Here is a 20,454-nt window from a genome sequence, read left to right as displayed (position 1 = left end):
TGAAGGTAAGGTGAAACTGTGCCGCTGGCCCCTCTCTCCTTGTTGGAGGGAGCATGGCTGCAGCTGCCAATACCAGAATCAATCTGGCCTCAGCAGCATAGGACTGTCCAGAGTTTTATCACTGTGTTTAAGCACAGAATGTCACACAGAATGAGCTTGGCGCAGGACGTGATATGAATGTTAAACATAGCACGACAGGTACGTGTCCTGCATGCTGGGGGATTTCTATGTAGCCAGCATCTTTTGCTTCAGCAAATATGCATAGAATGGGTGGTACCACTTTGCAACTTCATCACAGGAGGCATGCCCATTTCTCCTATTCTGTAGCAACACTGACCTTCTGAGAGAAATTACAAAGACCGCCTCCTTCACAACTGGTGACATTAGGTTAATTATTTCCATCCTCCCTAACTAATGCTGAAGGTCAAGTGCTGTTTTTCATATAAACACAGCCCATGATGAAATAAAGAAAGTGATCAAGGAGATAAAATGTGACCATGCACCATGATCTGGGATTTGGGTCTCACATGAAACACGAGGCACTCCTCTCCAAATCTCATTGAAAGCTAAATATACTCATAGTCAAATAGAGAGAGAAACAGAGGATTTAGGACTGCATCTGAGTAAGTATGGCAAGTTTTACTGAAATGGTATTGATAGCATCTGAGTTACAAACCTTTGCAATAATGCGGTTCCTGCTGGAGCAGGATCTCCTCTCACAAGCAACTCACCCACTTCAAGTCTCACTGGTCACCTTGTCTTAAATCACATCAAAAACATGGCTCAAATTTGTTTCATAGCTTTACTCTCTCAGAAATGTGCAACATGGACATAATAGTGTTATTAAGGAATCAAAAATAACTTAACACAGTAGCTATATCAGATTCTCCAATGGTCAAACTTGAAGCAATTACTTTTTGTTAAGTTCAGAAAATTAGCATATTTGTTAATCAAATTAATTTAAAAAGTAGCTTTTCAAAATAAAAGCAACGCTTTAAATAAATATAGTCTTTTTTCATAACCATAAAACACTTAATCCTGTTTAGGTAACACAAATAACTACACTCAAGCACAGTACTTAAACAATTGAAATGAACGCCATGAGCATATATGAATATATGACACTGGGAGGGACGAGAATGCATTGCTTTGTGACATTTTCTGTTTTCTTTCTACAGCAACACAAAAAGACGTCCAACTCTCAGCACTACCCTAAACACTTGACACATGCTAGGACATTTGTAACTGCTGCACATAAATGCTGCGCCCACTTTTTTGGCCAAGCCATTTATCTGTACTACATCCATAGCAGTCCTGCAGCCTTGTTTCAAATGTCCAGCACAACGTGATTCTTAACCAGCGCAACGTAAGGCCAGATTCTGCCCATTTTATCCAACTAACTTCAATAAGAACCCTAAACAGAAGGCAAGCAAAGTCTGACCTCTCACACTTTTTCAATAAAGCTCACAGTATGGAATTTTTATAGCCTTCCTTCCAATACTGGCACCACGGTGTGTTTCAGAAGGACCTGAAGCTCACCTTCAGAGCATCACCGAAGAATATTCACAGCTCTCCTTACAACTACAGGGCTGACTAGCTATGTTCATCACTATATAAGTTAAATACCTAAGCCTATCAGAAAAGACTGTAGATGTCCTGCAGATCTACAAGGTAGCAATGATGTACTAGAATGAAATAAATCAGCTAGTTCTTATGTTAGTATGCGTTACCTGGATGTATCCCAAAGAGCATACAGTGAAATGTACATCTGAAATCTGATCATAATCTACTTAGCAATTCTGACCATTCAATATCTTCTCTATTTAAACTGTTCATTAAAAATCACATTCAGGATCTGCAGCAAACCATTGTTTTAACCCTCACAAAAACAGTAGTTAATGACATTTGTTGACATATTTTGTCTGTTTAAACGGTATAACAACAATAGAACCTATAAGTTAAATGACAGAAGCTGGAGAGTAAAATAAAGCACAGAAGCTGATACAAGTACTCTCTATTTGTTTTGATCTTCAGAAGGAACAGGCCTATTCAAAGATGACAAAGGAATAAATTAGTAAATGACTAATGTAATGCATGAAAGGGCCTCTACAGGATCTGCATATGCGCACGCGCACTTGCATACAGACAGCTTGGTTTCATTAGAAATCTTACTACTGGAGTTCAACGTAGATAAATTAACTGCATTAAAATACTGACATTGTGAGGATTTTAATACTATTAACACCCTGTACAGGGCATTCCTGTGTGAATTTTTAAAAGCTTTAAAAAAATAGTTTAGGGCTATTGAAATCTGTGACGAACACAACGGCTCTGCCTTCTGTCACAGCCTCCCGTTTTCATCTCCTGTATCCTTCTCCTGTATCGCTTCTAGGCACCGTTTTGACTTTGCATCTGCGTGCCCACTTCCAGTTTTGCTCAGTCCGCAGGATAAGCACGCCAGCTGGATCTGTTTCATGTTTTCCAGAGCTTCATTTTTGGCATTCTTCAGGAGGTCTCCTTGGCCCTAAGGATGCACAGACAGAGAGAATCAGGGATCACAGAGAGAATCAGGGATCACACACATTGCTCAGAACCAAAAGCAGGAACAACACTCTGTCGCTGGTTCGGTACTGTGGATTGTGTACCAGGTGCTGTCACAAACCCCTCCTGCCTTCCTGAACACCAGCCCCAGTGGAAGGGACTGAAGTCCCTTCTGCAGCTCAGCTCACCCAGGAAGGCAGCAGCTGACACAGTGAGCATGAATGCAATGGAAGCTAAACTTCCCCCTCTTAGGATGCCCCTTGGGAAGTAACTTGGACTGACTGACTTACAGAGTTCATTGCTCCCAAGAGCTCATCTCTACAGAGAAATGGACCATTTCTTCCACAGTCAATAGCAAGGATCTGCCAGGGATGTGGTAGCAATGCCATGCAGTACCCGCTCCTCATGCCACTGTGCCATCCTCACAGGAACACACATTGCACCAGATCCCAAATGGCAACAACTATGTGACCACAGCCTGGGTCCCTTACAAGCTGTGAGATCCAAATTACCCATCCCTCCTTGTACCTGGATTTGCTCTCCAGCCCTTAGCAGAGGCATGTCAACCTGTGGTTACGAGAAGCGTGACATTCTGTAATACCACAGTGAATCCTTTCAAACTACTCATGAGACCTCTGATCAGGCAGTTGGGAGCAAAGGACCACGTGAGTAAAAGCCTGTGTTTGTGTCTTCTCAAAGCATGCAAAGGTGAGGTGGCTATAGGCTGCCAAGACAATTTGTAACTACCAAGAAAAACACAATACATGAAATTTGTGTTAAAAATTAAAGAATTTGTGTTCAGAAATGCCACAATGAATATTTATGTAATACTGGTATCTCAAGCGCCATGGTGTAAAAAGATTCTGGTGCTGGAGAATACAAATAAATAAAAACTAGGAGATGCATCTGGCAATTAAAATTCAATATCACTAAGAACCTGAGCTGCTCTTCTCCTACCATCACCCAAAGTACAGCTTAAAGTACACCAACTCTGTGCAGCTGTTTGTGAGCATATTCAAAAGGAACGCCCACACTGACTGAAATGTCACATTCACCTCTCTGCCACCTAACTTGACCTCCTGCAACCAGAGCTGCTCAGTGAGCTCTCACAGGAGGCAACAGATGCAAGAGAGCTGGGAAAAACTAGAAGGGCAACTAACCACTGAATCTCCTTCAGTTTGCAAAACAAACCAGATGTGTTGGAGGAAGCTCAGCATGACAACTTCCAGCAGTGGGAGCGTTTCAGCTCTCCCTTCCTCAATAATGAGAGGAAGAGCTTATCCCACACTGATGACCACATTTCCCTTTTTACCAGTGCCTGGCACTGGGCTTGCACCACCTGAACCTCTGTTAACAGTGTTCACAAGGACGACACAATGGTTGCTTGCAAGTCTCCCAGCACTGATAAACACCACATGGGAAACAACGTCAGCCAGAGACAGCATCCTGCTTCTGAGGAGGTGATTGCCTCATCTCCTGGTGACATTAATTTGTCCCTGCTGAACAATGCAGATCCTTCCCCAGATTCTAGGAATCCAAGTTAACGCTAGAAGAACAAAAAGCACTGGGATGGAGAAAGCAGCTCTGTGCTATTTGGTACGGAGCACTTTTGAAGAGATTTCTAACTTGGTAGCATGACGGTTATGGGTAAACAGAAAAACAGCTTGGAACCCAGTGAGCAGATATGGCTTCAAAAAACAGAACAAAATTTATGCAGCACAAACTTCACATAAATGCATTCTTGCTCTTAGGATAAAGGTTGAGCCCCATATATTTGCCTCTGGTGCTCAGCATGCCTCACTCTCCCTGTCTGCAAATGGAAGGGGAAGCAAACCAGTCCTATGCTGCACATTGCAGCATAGCCAGAGAGCTCCAACAGCAGCATTAGTAATGGCACTAATGTTATGAAAGATGGTAGTAGACTCCCCACTACACAAACGCATTTCTTGAATAGCTTGGTTTTAGCACAAAACAAACCCACTTGCAGTGGGACTTGCTACTGGTTCTTTTGTTTTGTCATGCATACAGGACTGCAGACACTGAAGGTTGCACCAGTGAGGTGACAAATCAGTGTGGTGACACTCTGCAGCCTTAACTTCTCTGAGCAAAAAATCTGGCGCTATGTATTCACAGAATAAACTCTTCAGCACAAAAAGCAATTCAAAACAGACATCCCTACAGTACAGAGCGCAACAACACCCCAAAATGGGAAGAAACAGGGCAATAGAGAGATAAAATAACACAGTTGATGATGACAGTGGAGGCCCAGCACCCAGAAGCATTCACCATTCTCTTTGCCTGAGTAGCTGAGAAAAGATTTCCAAGCAAACTACTTGGGATTTTGTACACCCCTGTTTGGAGGATGATGGCCTCAATCCACCCTGGAAAGACTCATATCTGAAGTCCCCAGAAGCCAGGGGACTTCGCAGCCAGTGTAATAGAACTGAGCCATCAGCTCTCCCTTTTGCATATTCTGATTTCACATTTAAGTTACCAAGCAGTTCAGATTACAGGTTACATTTGAGGTAACACATGACACATCTTCTGGTTCCAAGAAGAAAAAAAACTCCTGAGCATAACATCAAGGTTTTGAAGACATATTTCGCAGCGATCTAAAGACAGAAATGGACTCATCAAAACAATGCGATTCCATTCATGTGCAGACCAACTGATTTACGTCTTCGTTTCCTTGTGCTTTTTACTGTTAAAGAGCCGTTTCACTTGAGCAAGCTGACGGAAAAGAAATGATGTTGAATGATCAGTCGCAAACCAACCCCCTCTGACAGAGCTGTGGTAATTCTTGAGATACTGAAAAAAGAAATCTGCGGGCATTCTCTGTTTGAAAAGCCATCTGTTTGCTTTGTAAAACTGGCTGGGAACATAATCCACTTAAGGAAAACGTCAGCAAAATTGTGTCAACACCTTAACAAACTAAATACTGGATAGAAGATAGAGTAAACTTGAAAAGTACGACTGCATTGAAACTATCTTCATAAACCACTCATTGTGATAACCTCTGTGCACAAAACAATCCTCCTTGCTCTTACAAGCAAAGCATCCCTCTTCCAGATGGAGGTCATGACAGCACATTTCAGCATCTATCCATCTATATTCCTTCTGCTGTTGATATCATCAGCCTTCTTGAATATGAATGTTTGTGAGAAAGGTTAAATTCAACATTTGGCAGGACACTAAACTAAGCCAAAAGAGATTAATCAAGGGTTGCACTTGAAGAAACAATCAAGAGGCCCATTTTAATTTAGACTTAGGGAACATTAAGTGTAAGGTTTCATACACTTAACTACAACAAGCCATGGAGTCTCAGCATAAATTAACATTACTGTAAAAATAATGCAGCTTGTCAAGAAAGTGTGAGATTATGAGCTTTTACCTTGACAGGCTAATAGCACTGAGGAAACAGGGATCATCCAGCACAGCTTTAAGTACTGCTCAGTTCCAGTGACGACCTGTGAGAAGCTTTAAGATGTGTGTGAGTAGCTCTACGTAGGCATTGGCACAATGGCCACAGCTGAATTTATGTAGATATTATTATTATTTAAAATTCTTAGCAAATCAAACTCCTACATTTTTATGAGTCAAGACCACAGTTTATTATACCCAGTAGCTCTGGGCTCCTGCCATTACTGGGGCTCAGATGGTCAAAAAGGCAGGACACGAACCTCCCCAGGCTGCAGCTGCTCACACCAGCACTTGGGCTGCAGGAAGACCCTGGGGGTCATGGTCCAGCCCAGTCAGACATAGGCACCTTGCTCTGCCATCAGCCAAGCAGAAAACACTTGGTTGTGTTTTCAGGGGGGTGTAACATTGTCTGTGAAAGCCATTTTGTAATCTGCTTCTTGTAAAAGCAGACAGTGCTTATCTCCAGGCAGACACACTCCCTGACAGCATATTATGGGAGCGTTCCTTTTCATTCCACAGGGGCTGAGTACACAAACAATAAATAACAGAGGTCTCTATTCCTCCCCTGCTGTCCATGCTACATCACAGTTGTGATATTACTGTATTTTTTTTTAGCTTTTTCTCAAAGAAACAAGCTCTTTATTATTTAATCATAAAGCAACAACCCCACCCCGGAGTACTTGGCTGAAGAAGCCAGACACAGCAAAATAGAACAACTGCAAAATAATGGCACTGATAATAAACCGAAGGACTTGGAAAGCACAAATGCTGGAGTGCAGTTGGGATATTGATGCACTCTGTGTGAAGGCTGCATTTACTGCGAGGTGTGCATTCTCAAAGCGTCATAGTGGGAACTTCATAGTGTTTAATATTAATGAGGCACACAATCAAACGATCACACACTGCTTCGGAACTGTAATCCTGAGGAGGAAATCATTAATGAAATGATTATTCTGCTATGTCAAGCAGATATTTTTCCAAGCCTTCTTCAAAGTCAAATGTGGGAACAGCAGATATGAATTTGATTATGATACAGCCAGGTTTCTGATCCAGAAAGACAGGAGGAGGAATAAGAGCTGACAGAACAGTCTCCTGCACTGAGGGTCATTCAGATTCTTTTGCTTACGGACACAGGCAACAGCCATCCCAACCAGCGACCACACAATCACACTGCCTCCTGGGAGGCCAGCAGGAAGAAACTGCCTGAGGCAGAAGGCAGATGCAGACATTGGGGTGAGACAAAGAACAGCCACAGCAGTGACACATCTCTTCCTTCTTCTTCACACTTGATATTCACATGAGTCTTGGAAGGGAAACCACACCGGCAGCCTCAAAACCGCTCACTGCCTTGCCAAAATACACAGCCCTGAGGCTGATACGTCCCAGCCTGCGACCTCCTGCTAGCAGCACCAACTCTAGGACAACTCCCGTGAGAGGAGCTCACAGATGACTGAAAACACCATTTCACAAAGCAGCCTCTTCTTTTGCAACTATACAAGTGAAAGAACACCACCAGCATTGCTCCAGGTGGTTGGTAAAATTCACGTGAGCAACAGTGACTTGTCCAAAACAAGCAGTTCCCAGCAGTTTAAAGGAAAGTGGGCAGGAATCAGGACTATGCCTTCCAAAGAGTCCTTATGCCCCAGCCTGACCTGAGCACACAGCGTGCTCATCTATCAGCCCAGTTCTCTTCAAGTCACGTATCCAAGCAAGCACAGAATGCCGACCATGGTCAAGGGTTGGGCAACCCTCTTAAAACATCCGATGGCTATGCAGCTGCAAGCTGGTACTCTGACCCGGGGGTGGAGCCTGATGCTAAAATCATGCACGTGGTGCAAGCGTACAAGAGATTCAAGTTACCTGAAATACAGTTCTGACTGATTGAACTACTTACATTTGAGCTCCCAAACTAGACTGATCTACCAGCAGATCATTTTTGGGCTGTCCCATAGAAGCCCCAAAACGTTTTGACTGATTCTATTTGCCACTTTGGTCTCACTCCAAAGGTCTGGACTGGAAGTAATGATCAAACAAACAATCTACAAAATAGTCTGTAAAGCTGTTAAGCATCAGCCTGGCTAGTTTTCTAGTAGGCTGGTAACAGACCACTGCAGTCAATGCAGCACGAGGCAGTGATGTGAGCAGCTGGGCAGAGGGAATGCCAGCTATGGTACTACTTCAAAAATCTCCTGGGGCATTCTTTTTCTCCAGCTGTTGGAAAGGTGCAAATAAAATCTACATGGCAGTGTTTGATACCAAGAGGCAGCTCCTTTGGCACCGCACTGGGCAAGGCTCTGTAACTACGAAACTGCCTATCCACAACTTGTACATTTCCAAATTGTGCAACACAGCCAAACACAGACTTTGAGAGCAGCCTGGGAGGCACAAATAGGCAAAACTTTATCGTGACACAAGCAAAAACCACAAAAAAAAAAAAAAAAAAACAACAACAACAACAAAACAAAGAATGTAATCTGCAAAAAAGCAAATACTTGGAAAAACTTCTACTTTTGGCTGCTGGCCTCCCCAGAATGAGGATATCACTATCTTATGCAGCCACAGCAACTTGGGAAAGACTGTCTGTATTTGTAATTCTCTTATTTGTTCTGCTTAATGCAATTAAAGAGAAGGTCCTATGTGGCTGGCTTGCCACAGTCAAGTGCCCACCCAAAGACTGCTGGCCCTAGACTAAAACCTGAGAAGGAACGAACATCAAGCATTTCCTTGAACAACTAAGCAGGAAAAGCATTCAAAGCTGTAATGTTCCCTACTGCTCTTTGAACAGAGCTCTCCACTGAAATCTATGGCCTCTTGCAAATCAATGGCACCGTACAGCTACTAGCCTATTCCTTCATGCAAACATTTCTTCATGTATAAAAATGGTGGGCATTTATTTTTGTTAAAAATAAAAATAAAGCCTCTCAGTTCTCTCTCATCTGGGCATTTCAATTAAATTACCTTATATGAGGCTGTCAAAACCAATGAATGTGAGCACTGACTGTACGTATCAGCACTGCAGCAGGAACTTGCTTACAGAAATGATGGCATTAATTTGAAGTTCGCAATATGCTGAGCAGTTCAACTGTCTGAGTGTCTCCTAGGCACTGCTTCTTGCAGACAGCTTCCACTCACAAGCACAAATGTATGGACCCTGGCTGTCAACCCCTCCCACTGTTTGGAGTCTGCTTTTTTTCTGGTGATAACTTTGGAACTGAAGGGCTGGCTGGAAGCCCTGAAATGCACAATCAGTACCAGGAAAACCTCATATCATTAAAGAAATCGGGGCATTATTTTAGATACATGGTCTTGAGATGGAAGTCTAAGCATACGTCTAGACTTGTGTTGGTCCTCCTTCTGTCACAAAAGCAAGCTTTCCACAAGCACCATCACCAGCCAGTAACTCTAGTAAAGTCCAGACAGAGTCAGCAAAAAGAAAAGGAGAGGAACAAATGAGGCCACAAGGGCAGATTTTTCTTGCATTTCATTTTTTCTAAGTAAAAGGATCAGATGCAGGAAAACATACATTATGCATTTCACAGAACACCTGTGCAAGGCAAGCCCTGACCAAAACACTTGGCTGGAAATAGCTGGCACTCTCTCTGTATTGTCACACTGGCTGCAAACCACAGTTAATGCTGGAATAATGTCTTTCATCACAAATGTTGACACCAAACATCCATTAAGTTCATCAGGAACTGCCAAGGCTTTACTGGCCTTCTCACATGTGGACTGAACAACGGGTACCTGTGCTGTTTTGGCACTTGCATTGTTTTGTATTTGCTTTTTGGGGTTTTGGAAAGGATGTTTTAAGAGGAGATGCAGCAGAAATAGTGCCTGCTCACCTTAGATCACTGCCAAAACCACTGCCTAGGGCAAACAGCTAGAAAAATACCTGCAGCTGTGCTTCCTGCTAACTGAAACAATCTCATTAAGGTGAAATGAGATTCAGAGTGCAGTCCCTGGACAGGTAATGGAGCATACTTATATGGCACCAACTCCTTCAAACAGCTCTTTACATTCTCATGGTCCCTGACTGCCACAAGCACTGATTTCTTAGGAACTGTATGGTTTGCAGTCCCACTGCTGTGGTGTCTGGTAAACATCACTCACTGACCGGGGTGTGGGAATAACAGAAACAGCCAGAGCTCCCTGTTTCTACACAGGGGAAATGAAACCATCTCTCTTATTCACCTGAGGTGCTCCGGGCAGCCTGTCTGTAACCTGCCCACAAGCAGCACAGATGACAAAGAATTTTACACTGAAGCATAAAGCCTTAAGCTAAAACAACTAATGCCAGATCATACGAAAGGTAAGAGGGGGTGGAGGAGAACCTATGGCTAGGAGGAAACGGGTTTTGTAAAGGCACCAGGGGAAATGCACCGATCCACCTGATCCCTGCCAGCTCAGATGTTAGTCTTCTGAAGTCAAAGGGCAGTCTGCCAGTGACCTCAGTAAACGCAGAACTGAGCCATTTCCCCTGCTCACATCCCACCAGGCAGAGTTCAGAAGGCTGCTATCTGCCAGCATCTGTGGGATCTGTGTGCAGCATGGCTTGTTTGCCTTGGGAGAATCCCAGCTCGTTCCCTCCAGCGCAGATGTGAAACCAAGTACAAACAAGAGTGCATAAGGTTACTTTTGTAAAAAACACACTGACCCAGGAGGCAAAGAGCTACTGAAATGAAGTGAAGGAGGGAGAAAAATCAGGAGATGTCACACACAAGATGTGAGAACTTTCCATGAAAAATGGAAATGGAGGCAAAAAGCAAATCAAGTGAGCCAAGCACAAAAAACAATGCTGCATGATGAGGACGATAGTATTAATTTACATACTCATTCCCCCAAAATATCAGTGAGGAAATCAAGCAATTTCCAACCCACTACAATGCCATGCCACTGAAAAACGAGAGGCTTTCAGCAAAATTAAACTCAACATTTAAACTCATTACAGAGAACATTAATGACCCCAAATTTACTTGGGTGGGAGCTAGAGAAGTTGCAAAGGGGAAATTTATGCTCTCCAATCTCAGACCACCAAGTCAACCCGAAGTAAGCTGTTCTTACACAGATGCTGCCAGGTGCCTCCAGACTCGGTTCATTTATCTCTCACTGCTAAACTGGGCCCCTTTAGCTGAGCTGTGCAACTCCCACCACCTTCATCACTGCTGGTAAACATAAACCAGGGCTGGAAGACACAAACTCATGATCAGAAGTACACATTGTTTACACAGCTCATCTGAGTTTTGTTCAGCAAAGCAAAGCATGTGATTAAATTATGGACCTCAGTTGAGTCCTACACTTCATTTATCAGTGGTCGCCAGACAAGACTGTAAGATCTCTGTAAGAAATGAAGACAGTAGGAACATCCAGGGTGTGCTGAGGGCAACCACCTTTGCAAATGATCTTTGGAGACCACCACATGTTACTCACAAAGATGGCCTGAGGAAGTTAAAGTCAAAATTAAGACCAGGTGTCTGGCACAGAGATCCATCCCAAAGGAGACTGCACAAACACGTGTCTGTTTCAGGTGCTTTTTCCATCACCTTCATCTGGCTCTCCTACTCTCTGCTGCTTGGTACACCAGCATGACCAGACTACAGGCACTAAGGCACAGGAGTCCAGGTGATACCAGGTGAGAATGTACATGTCATGGCTGTCACTGCTAGTTCTGTCAATTCAAAGTGCATCTGTAATGCTTCTCTTGCCAACAATGGGACCTGTTTCTGACCCATAACATGGAGGACCCTGGGCACTGGGCTTTTTAATTTACTCCTTTAATGCTGACTGATGCATCTCTTTAGTCTGCTCTCACACATACACAGCTAGACATAAGTAATGCCATCTTTTTGTGATCTAAAAATAAACAGAAGCTGCCACAGCAACAGAGTCTCTGCTTTTGTCTCAGTTTTTCTCACCAAATGCATCCCATAGGATCCTCTGATGTGGGAAATGACCTGGACCTGGGAAGTGATCCATAGGAGATGTAATCAACTTCGGATCCAGTAGGGCTCATTATCCTGCACTTTATTTCAAATGACCGTATTAGGTTAGATGTTAGGCAGATTTTTTTTTAAATTATGCTTATTTTTTATTCATTTACTTCTTTAAAAGAAAAAAATAATATATAAAAAAACCTAGAGGGTGGTGTGGCATTGGCACAGGATACCAAGAGAAGCTCTGGATATGCCATTCCTGGAGGCATTCAAGGCCAAGTTGGATGAGGCCCCATCCAGCCATATCTAGTGGGTGGCAACCTGCCCATAGCAAGGGGCTGGAACTAAACTATCAGTAAGGTCCCCTCCAACCTAAGCCATCCTATGACCCAGAAAAAAGGAAAAGAAGAAAAGTGCATCTGTCAGGGATACAACAACTACAAGAATACCAGATCACTGTTTCCCAATCTACTGTTCCTAGAGTAAAGCTCACTTCCACCTGCAAGCACTTCAGTCTCTGACTTGTACAGCAACTGCTGTACAGCACCTGCACAGATTCTTGTGATCACTTGCCATGGTTGGGGCTTACAGGATCTACCAAGGTCACTGTAGTGAACAACCACAAAGCCTGATCTTGCAGAATACCCATGACTTCTGTTTCACACAGATCATGGCTTTTAACTAATTGCTTAAGTCCACCCTGCAGATCCTTATTCCCAATAAAAGTGTATGTCAACATGCAAGTCTTTACTCAAAAACCAGTGGTTAGACATAAAATGAATCAATAACACCACTGAGTTACATGCCACCACATCACTAACCACAGATTTGGGAATATATTAGCAATGTGGATGAATGTTTTCTTATTTCAGTGAAAGGAGGAAGAAAATTGAAGATGGACTGGTACAATGAAATGGAGAAGGTCACACAAGCAAGTCACTGCCCACTGGATTCAGAACTCAGCTCTCTTGGCTCCTCTACTCATGTACATGCAGAACAAAGTCACAAAGGTCCTCGTTAGCAGTGGGATCATACATGTTCCAGCAAGCACAGAGAGGATTTCTGTGTATGCCCAGGAGGGAAGAAGGGAGGACTTTTGTTATTCATAAAGAGGTATGCTATCCCCTATCTTCAGTAAAACAGTTATAAAGTACGTTTCCAGATGTGGCTGAGGCCACTGACAGCCAGAGAAAACCAACTACCTCTCAGCAAAAGAAGAGGAAGTTTCAGTGGAGCAAATGGCAGCTTTCATCACCTCCTGAGACAGTCTAGAATCAGCTTCATTTAGACACTTATTCCCCCTGAAGGAAGCATGGTTTTGTAGACAGTAAAAAGAAAGTAAAAAACAGTAAAAAGAAAGTAAAAAGAAAGGCAAAACATCCTGCCGGGCACCGTCAGTCTCATCTCTGCACAGATGAAAAACAGCAACGTGTGTCACCCGGGAGGGACAAGATCAGCACAGCAGCAGCAAATCCTCAATTGCAACGTGAACTTCCTAAACATTGAAAACATTTACACTGAAATAGAATTAAAAGATTAAAATAGAAACAAAGTTATTTAAAAATGTAACACGTCCTTTCAATAACAAACAACCATGCAACTGAACCTCTCATATATTATTTAAGAGGCATCAGAAATCTTTTAAGTTGTGTAAAGAGAGAACTGAAGATTCCTAAGCAGTACTCAGCGCTCACAATGAATTACAGCTGAATCTTACCAATTACATCCAAAAAGAAAAGCTCCATTTGATGTGTCTCAGCACAGGAAAAATATCCACTGCTTAACTGACCAGCCCGAAACAAAATCAACAGTACATAGGAGAGCAAAGGAGGAGGCCACCAACTTCTTCACTGTTGTGAACCATCATCCAGGCAAGGTACCATAAGACACTGCAGCCTTCAACACATCAGAGGCAGCCACTCATTTCTTTTCATTGTTTGTCAGTTCAGCTAGTGACAGATCAAAGGATGAAATGGGCAAATTTCTGCTGAAACTTACTTTCACCGCAGCCCGTTTAATTCAGAATGAGGTCATGTTGTCAGATCAGCACACATTCCACGTCAGACACCTCCACCTCCATGTCTTCCACACTGTGTTAATTAACTCCACCACTGGGCGCAGCAGCCTTTGATATCCCATATATTTGATGTCTCCAATGGAAACAGCACCAGTGCAGGGGAGGCAATGGAGGAAGAAGTTGCTTAAGTTCCTGCTCCATGTGAGTTCCTCCCTTCATTACCTCCTTTAAAGGACGGCAGATGGCAATGACCTACATTGACTCAAGCCTCTTTCAGAGAGGAACCCTCTATAAATGCTGTTCCATTCAGTCACTACTTGTTTTTTGTTGTTTGCTTTTTCCTTATTACAACCCGTTTTCATGCTCAGTTCTGTTCAGGCACACGTATGTGCAGCAGCAGCTCTTTTTCCTCAAAAGATTAATTTCCTCAAGGAACCTGTAATTGTATCTGTTGATTTTTCACATAACCTCGTCATAAGTGATAACCTTGTTGATAACCAGCGGCAATCAGTACTCACAGCACAAGTTCTCTTTCTACTTCACACACTGCCACCTGACCATTATTGAATACTAATGTCATCTTGTCTTTGGACAAGATGACCCACAAACGTGACAGAAGCCAGTCTTCACACCTGGGTACTAAGAACAGTGACAGGTTTGCAGAGAACAAAGCCTGCAGCAGCTGCAGCACAGGGCAGAGCAGTGCCAGCTCCCATGTGCAGCCACCCCATGGGGTGTCACTGTGAGTCTGCAGCAACAAGCTCATGTGAACCAGAGTGCAATGAGACAGCTTCCAAGCCGGGACACATCTAGGGTCAGGGACAGGGGAATCTGACACATAGGCCTAACAGACAGTGTGGTGGTGAGCAATTAAATGCTATTTAATAAACATATTTTATGTATGTGTTTATAAACATAATAGCAATTGAGTTCTCAGCATGCTGACCCCTTGCTTGGAAGGTTCCCACTCGTACCACTGAGGTGCCCATGGCACGAGAGGCACCAGGCACAGTGACCCCACAGGTCCCAGCCCTGCCTCCTGCCACCACCATCATGGCAACAGAATGCACCTTGTCCAGCTTCATATCCACAGCTTCTGGCAATTTGTCACGTCACTGTAAATAAAAGATATCTTGTAAGACTGCTTGCCACTTCTCTCTGGCTTATCTTAGTCAAACACAAGAAAAGCAGGCAAAAACAAAACATCACCGGAGGCATTTTGTACCATCTTTCACTTCCCTGTCCCGCTCTTGCCTCAGTGTTACTGCTGTTCTGCATATATGCTTGACAGCTTCTTACTCTGACTGATCTAAACATCTGGGTCATTGCTTCTTGCCAGCCAACAAAGCACTGCTGCCAGTAGTGGGTACAACCCTAGGAGATAACTGACTAGTATGGGATGAAGTCTCTCTCTTTTTTTTGACAAACTGTGCCAATTTGAAAGCCATATTGGGCTTGGTATCCTGGCACATCTCTTTAGAAATTCAAGGTATCATGAAGAATCCAGAGTTGTGAACCCTGGCAGTTGTTGCTCTCCCTTCCTCTCTCAGTCTCTTCCCTTGCCACCATTTGGTACCTGCAGATTTAAGATCACCTGGGTGGCCTTCACATATATTTTAAACACGTGAATATTTAACTGGCTCTAAGTCTGATTTGTGTCTTGAAATTTAACTTGACCAAGAAAACAGACCTGGTCAATAACACCTTTAGAGCTTCCAAAGCTCACATGGAGCAGTTGGGTACTCAGAGAGACCATGAATTACTTGTCTGAGACTGCTAACTACATCCTCCCCAGAGCAGTGCTCCTGCAGCGTGGCTGACAGCCAGGAAGAACAGGATATTCGAGCTGATTAACCAGTACTGCTTAGAGACTGGGATTACAATCCTTTTATCCTGATGCATGCTGTTAAAGTAACCTGAGAAGTTTGCACCACCAGATACAACTGACAAAGTCCACCAAGATCCTGCTGTCTTGGTGCCTGGCAGGTGTGTTCCTGCTTTCAGGTTTGGACAAGAAATGCAAAAGGTGGTTGCTGTGAGCGGAACAAGGGAGAGCTCAAGGCAGCATTTACCAACCTAATCAGCAGAGAACAGCATCCTGCTGAACACAAGAAGAATCCATCTACCTAGTAATTACATGCTCTGGGTCTGTTGGTCTACAAAATACACTGATTAAAAGAGCTTTGTGTGGAATTCACACAGAGTTACCTCTCTATCTTGTAATTCAGAATCATTGAAAAGACACTAAATCCCCATCCCAAAAAAATTGCAAAACACCTCCTGGTATGCACAGGTGTGCCCCAAGGGTCGAGGGAAGCTCTGCCTCCTGAAACCCAGAGCCTGCACCATAATTGCCACCATCTTCAGGCCACATGAAGGGCCCCAGAAATGAAACACTCTCCCATTTTGTTCTTCAAAGCTCCTCATATGCTCAGCAAACAGCGACCCAAACAACTTTGTCCTTCCTGACCTTTCCCTTCACTGCTAAATAAAATGAATCAAGTTAAGCAGGCTGGTATTAACAAGAATAAGTGGATGTACACCTTGCTGGACTTCTTCACCTTCTCTTTAACACCTGCTCAGTCAATCTTTTCATGTTATTTTTTTCCACTTTTTATCCATAATTTTATGTGTAAGAGTCAAACCTGATCTAGCAACTACATGAATAATTAGACAAGCTTGGCATTCCTTCTTATCTGTCATTCCACAGCAGGCTGATCCTTTGGAAGAACTGCAGCCAAGTCAGACCTGGTAATGCAGCAGCACTTGAGGAACAGCTAGGTCATGCTGCCCAGGGAGGTTCCAAAGCTGAAAGAACACTCTGAACTGCGGCAATGGTGGGAATGCAAAACGTATGAGGAGCAGACAAAAGCATTTAACCTCTCTGGAAAATGAGTCTTCAGGGTAAGCACTTTCAACACGTACTTATCTAGGGAGATCTGGAGATGAGTAAACATGGAATAGTATACCCAGCCCTGCATTTGAAGGGAGGTGTGCACACTCCATACCGCACAGACCACTCCTGCCGGACTAACACAGTCACAAGGTGACAGCAAATCACTAGAATTTGTTGCTAAGCCACTACAGCGTGCATTGCATCTATTCTGACATCTTTGCAGACTGAGTACCAAAGCACTCGTGTTCTCAGAGAAGCGCTGGGAAGAGTATGGACAGCAGATTTAGGGATGCTTTGGGAAGAGGCAAAGGCCTGACTGACTTACAGGGTAAAAAAAAAAAATACATGGTGCATGGAATGCAGTAGCTTTGCAGGTACTTGTGAGTTCACCGTGTTCCAGCTTAAGACCAACAGAGCATAAACTCTCACACAAATCTTTTGGCAACAGTATCATGACATGAGGTAGAATACGTTGCTACAGTCATGCTTAATTACACTTCTCCTCTTGAAAATGCCATGCTGCTCTGGGGTCTTTTGTAGCATGCCAAGCAGCAAAGCGGTAGCTCCTACCTAACTACAGGAAAAAAGACCTGTGTGAAAACAAGCACTCGTTATTTACTACACTGTTTTAGAATACTGTACAACTCACACTAAAAGCAGTGCCATACTGTGATGTAATAACTATGTGAAAGGACTTTGTTCTTCCAAAGCATCACAGTCACATGTTGCTTGTCGTCCTGTAGAAAATAGATACCTTGTTACAGATGTGAAAATCAGCTCAGTTGAGGTGAAGCCAGATGAGAATTCATCTGTGTGCATGTACCTATTTCAGAAATCCATCTTTGACCTCTCCAAGAAGCCTTGAGGTGCCCACTTGGGGTTCAGCCACCCAAATGAGAGGTCTGGATGCTGCAGGTCTCCAGTTCCCAAGGGCTGATTATTTCATCGTAACAAATAACTGTGACAAAGAAGCATTAGTGGAATGGTGGTCTGGAAGTGGAATTTGTGCAGTTTCACTGCATAACACCACTACACCTGAGCCAACATAGATGATGACTACATCATAAATTCGAGGACTTCTCCCTCAGTGTGACTTGCATTAGCTATTTAATAATTGCATGCCTTCTGCACACAGCAACCTTTCTCTTTATACATCTAATCAGCAGTAATTTAAATGCAAGATTATTAGCAGATGAACTGATGGACAGATGATGAAACGATCCCTGAAAATTTAACCACTTGATGTCTTGTAGTCAGGTGCTATGAAGAACAGCACACAAAAACACTTGGGACTCCTAATAAGACACACTAATAAGAACACAATTACAGTACCAGAAGCAAAACTTTATCACGGGCAGCAAAGTATTTAAAAAACACGAACACATTTCAGAGCAGAGACCAAACTCAAACATTTGTTTTTTTCCTTCTGAAGCAGACCAAAACAGTAAAGGCCACTTTGTCTTATCATGCCTTGCCTATAAGTAAGTCCGCATGCAGATAAATGGACTAACCAGATAGTTATCATCAACAGAAAGGCAGGTATTGGGTGGCATTATTGCCAGGCTGTGTACATGCTGATCACAAGCGCCCAGGAAAATACATTTGTGTGTATAACACATCCATGTGAGTGCTCTAAATCTGAACCACACAACGCACACAAATCTTGTGGGCTTACTTGCTATGTTTTGGGCACTCCCGTGGATCCCAGTTTCCATGCCTGAGCAAATATCTCCTGACAGCCTATGGCACATTCAGCTCAGCAAGGAGAGCAGTTTTGAAGGATACAGCATTCCTCCCCCTTAAAAACTCACAAAGCAGTCATTAAAGCGACGTTTTGCACATGAAACAGATGCTGAGTGCCTCAGTCACAGAACACTTGGGAGCAAATCCCACAGCAGAGGCAGAAGACAAAGAGGGCCCCAGGAGAGGCAGCGTCCAGCATCGCCAGCTCTACACAAATGCTGCCTGCACATACCTACATGTGTTGACCCAAAAGCCAGCACCTGGGGAGAAATACCCACAGGAAACCCTTCACTAAGTGATATGTGTGGTTAGCTACTCTAACACCGACTAAATACCTCATGAAAATCAACTGTGAATCTGTGGCAAACCCAAACAGAGCAGTTTGGCAGGGCCTTTAGGTAATACCATGGCTCACATGTGGTGATGAACAGAACATTTCTTGCTGCCTTTGCACCTTAGTGGTGCTTAAGTACAAAGGTAAAAACAAAGGTACAGAAACAGAAAGAAATAAAAATGAAAGCGAGATTACATTTGAGATCATAATGACTAATTATGCTATGAGAAAATGATTATTCCACCTACTGTAATTACACCGTGCTTCTCAATGTTAACAACTGCATGTGTAACGCTACTTTACACAACACGGGTCCAAATAGAAAGACATAACATTTTAATAATAAAGATCAGGAATTGACTTGCTATCTTGCCATAGAGTTGTAATGCCCCTGTTCTTACCAAAATCTTTATGTTCTGGTAAATAGCTCGTCCTTTTGATGATGGGTGTCACTGATCCGTAATGCTGTTTGTATAAACTAAGGAAAAAAACAGTGTTGTTGTGGTTTGCTCTCATTATATATCTCCTAACAAATACACCTGGGTATTCTGGAACACGAGAATTTTACACACTGTTACTACTTCAAGATTTGGCCTGGAGCATTTGTTTTTTACTGCATCCCCTCTTTGAAATCAAAGCTCACCTATTGCAATGAATATGTATAAATAATACATTAATTAAATGTGCCTTTTCTTCCCGAACCTAGGAAGACTATTAGTCATCTGGCAAGCATGCAAGCACAACAGCTATTATTGCTCATGGCACAAACTTGCAGGAAAAGCTGACTACTGCCACACAACGTAACTGCCTCTAACAACCCGGAGCACGTGAAGAAGCTTCCTCCCGGAGATGTTTTGCCTTTCTCTCATCTCACCCAGTGATGATTCATCTGATGCATTTCCTAGATACTGCAGGCTGTTTTTCTTTTCTTACCTCTATGCCAACAGCTAGTGAAATGCATTTGTAGTGACAGAAAGCTCTCACCAGCACACCATGGAGTGTAAGCACAAGATGCAGCTGTAACCAGCAATAGGTTTGTTAGGGGCAGGGTTAGTGAAATACCGTATTTTTTTTTAAGAGAACAAAGGAAGTTAATGAAAAGGAGCAATTGCCAACTGCTTTGCATCAAACACCTGAGGTACGAACATATTCATCTTTGCCTCATGGCACGGCTGAACTGAACTTCAGTCAGAATGAAAAGCTGCTTTGTGTGCTCTTCTATCAATAGTTGCTGCAACCAACACCGCTGGTACTTTAATATGTAAGTAAATAAACCCAAGGGGATGTGGCTTAGAAACTATGCACAATTTGTTCTTTGACCTTGACTAAATGTTCTTTGATACATGACAGCATGTGTTAGGCAGCACATATTTTTCATGGGAAATGTTTCCCTGATACCCCACTCGTATCTTCATTAATCACAGATCACCTCAGAGGTCTGAACTTCTACATTGACAAACATCTAAAACCGCAGAAGTTTAGAGCAGCCCTGGCTGTGTGTACAGTGACTGAACGTGAGGCATCTATTTTACCTAACACAGCTAAAGGCATTCAGAATGACATACACAGTTGC

The 20,454-nt window shown here is 43.2% G+C and overlaps 1 protein-coding gene across 1 annotated transcript in view; it reads right to left on the bottom strand.

Annotated features, from left to right (window-relative positions):
* Positions 1-609: 609 nt before the first annotated feature.
* The window catches only part of PLCL1 (phospholipase C like 1 (inactive)), a 171,730-nt gene continuing 151,885 nt past the window's right edge, over positions 610-20,454 (bottom strand). Inside the window, exon 6 of the mRNA XM_072342157.1 lies at positions 610-2,524. Coding sequence (XP_072198258.1) covers positions 2,342-2,524 — 183 coding nt within the window. The 3' untranslated portion in view covers positions 610-2,341. The remainder of the gene's footprint in view (positions 2,525-20,454) is intronic.

This window comes from Excalfactoria chinensis, chromosome 7, assembly GCF_039878825.1.
Source record: "Excalfactoria chinensis isolate bCotChi1 chromosome 7, bCotChi1.hap2, whole genome shotgun sequence".
Taxonomy (NCBI): Eukaryota; Metazoa; Chordata; class Aves; order Galliformes; family Phasianidae; genus Excalfactoria; species Excalfactoria chinensis.
This window is presented reverse-complemented; position numbering and strand designations above follow the sequence as displayed.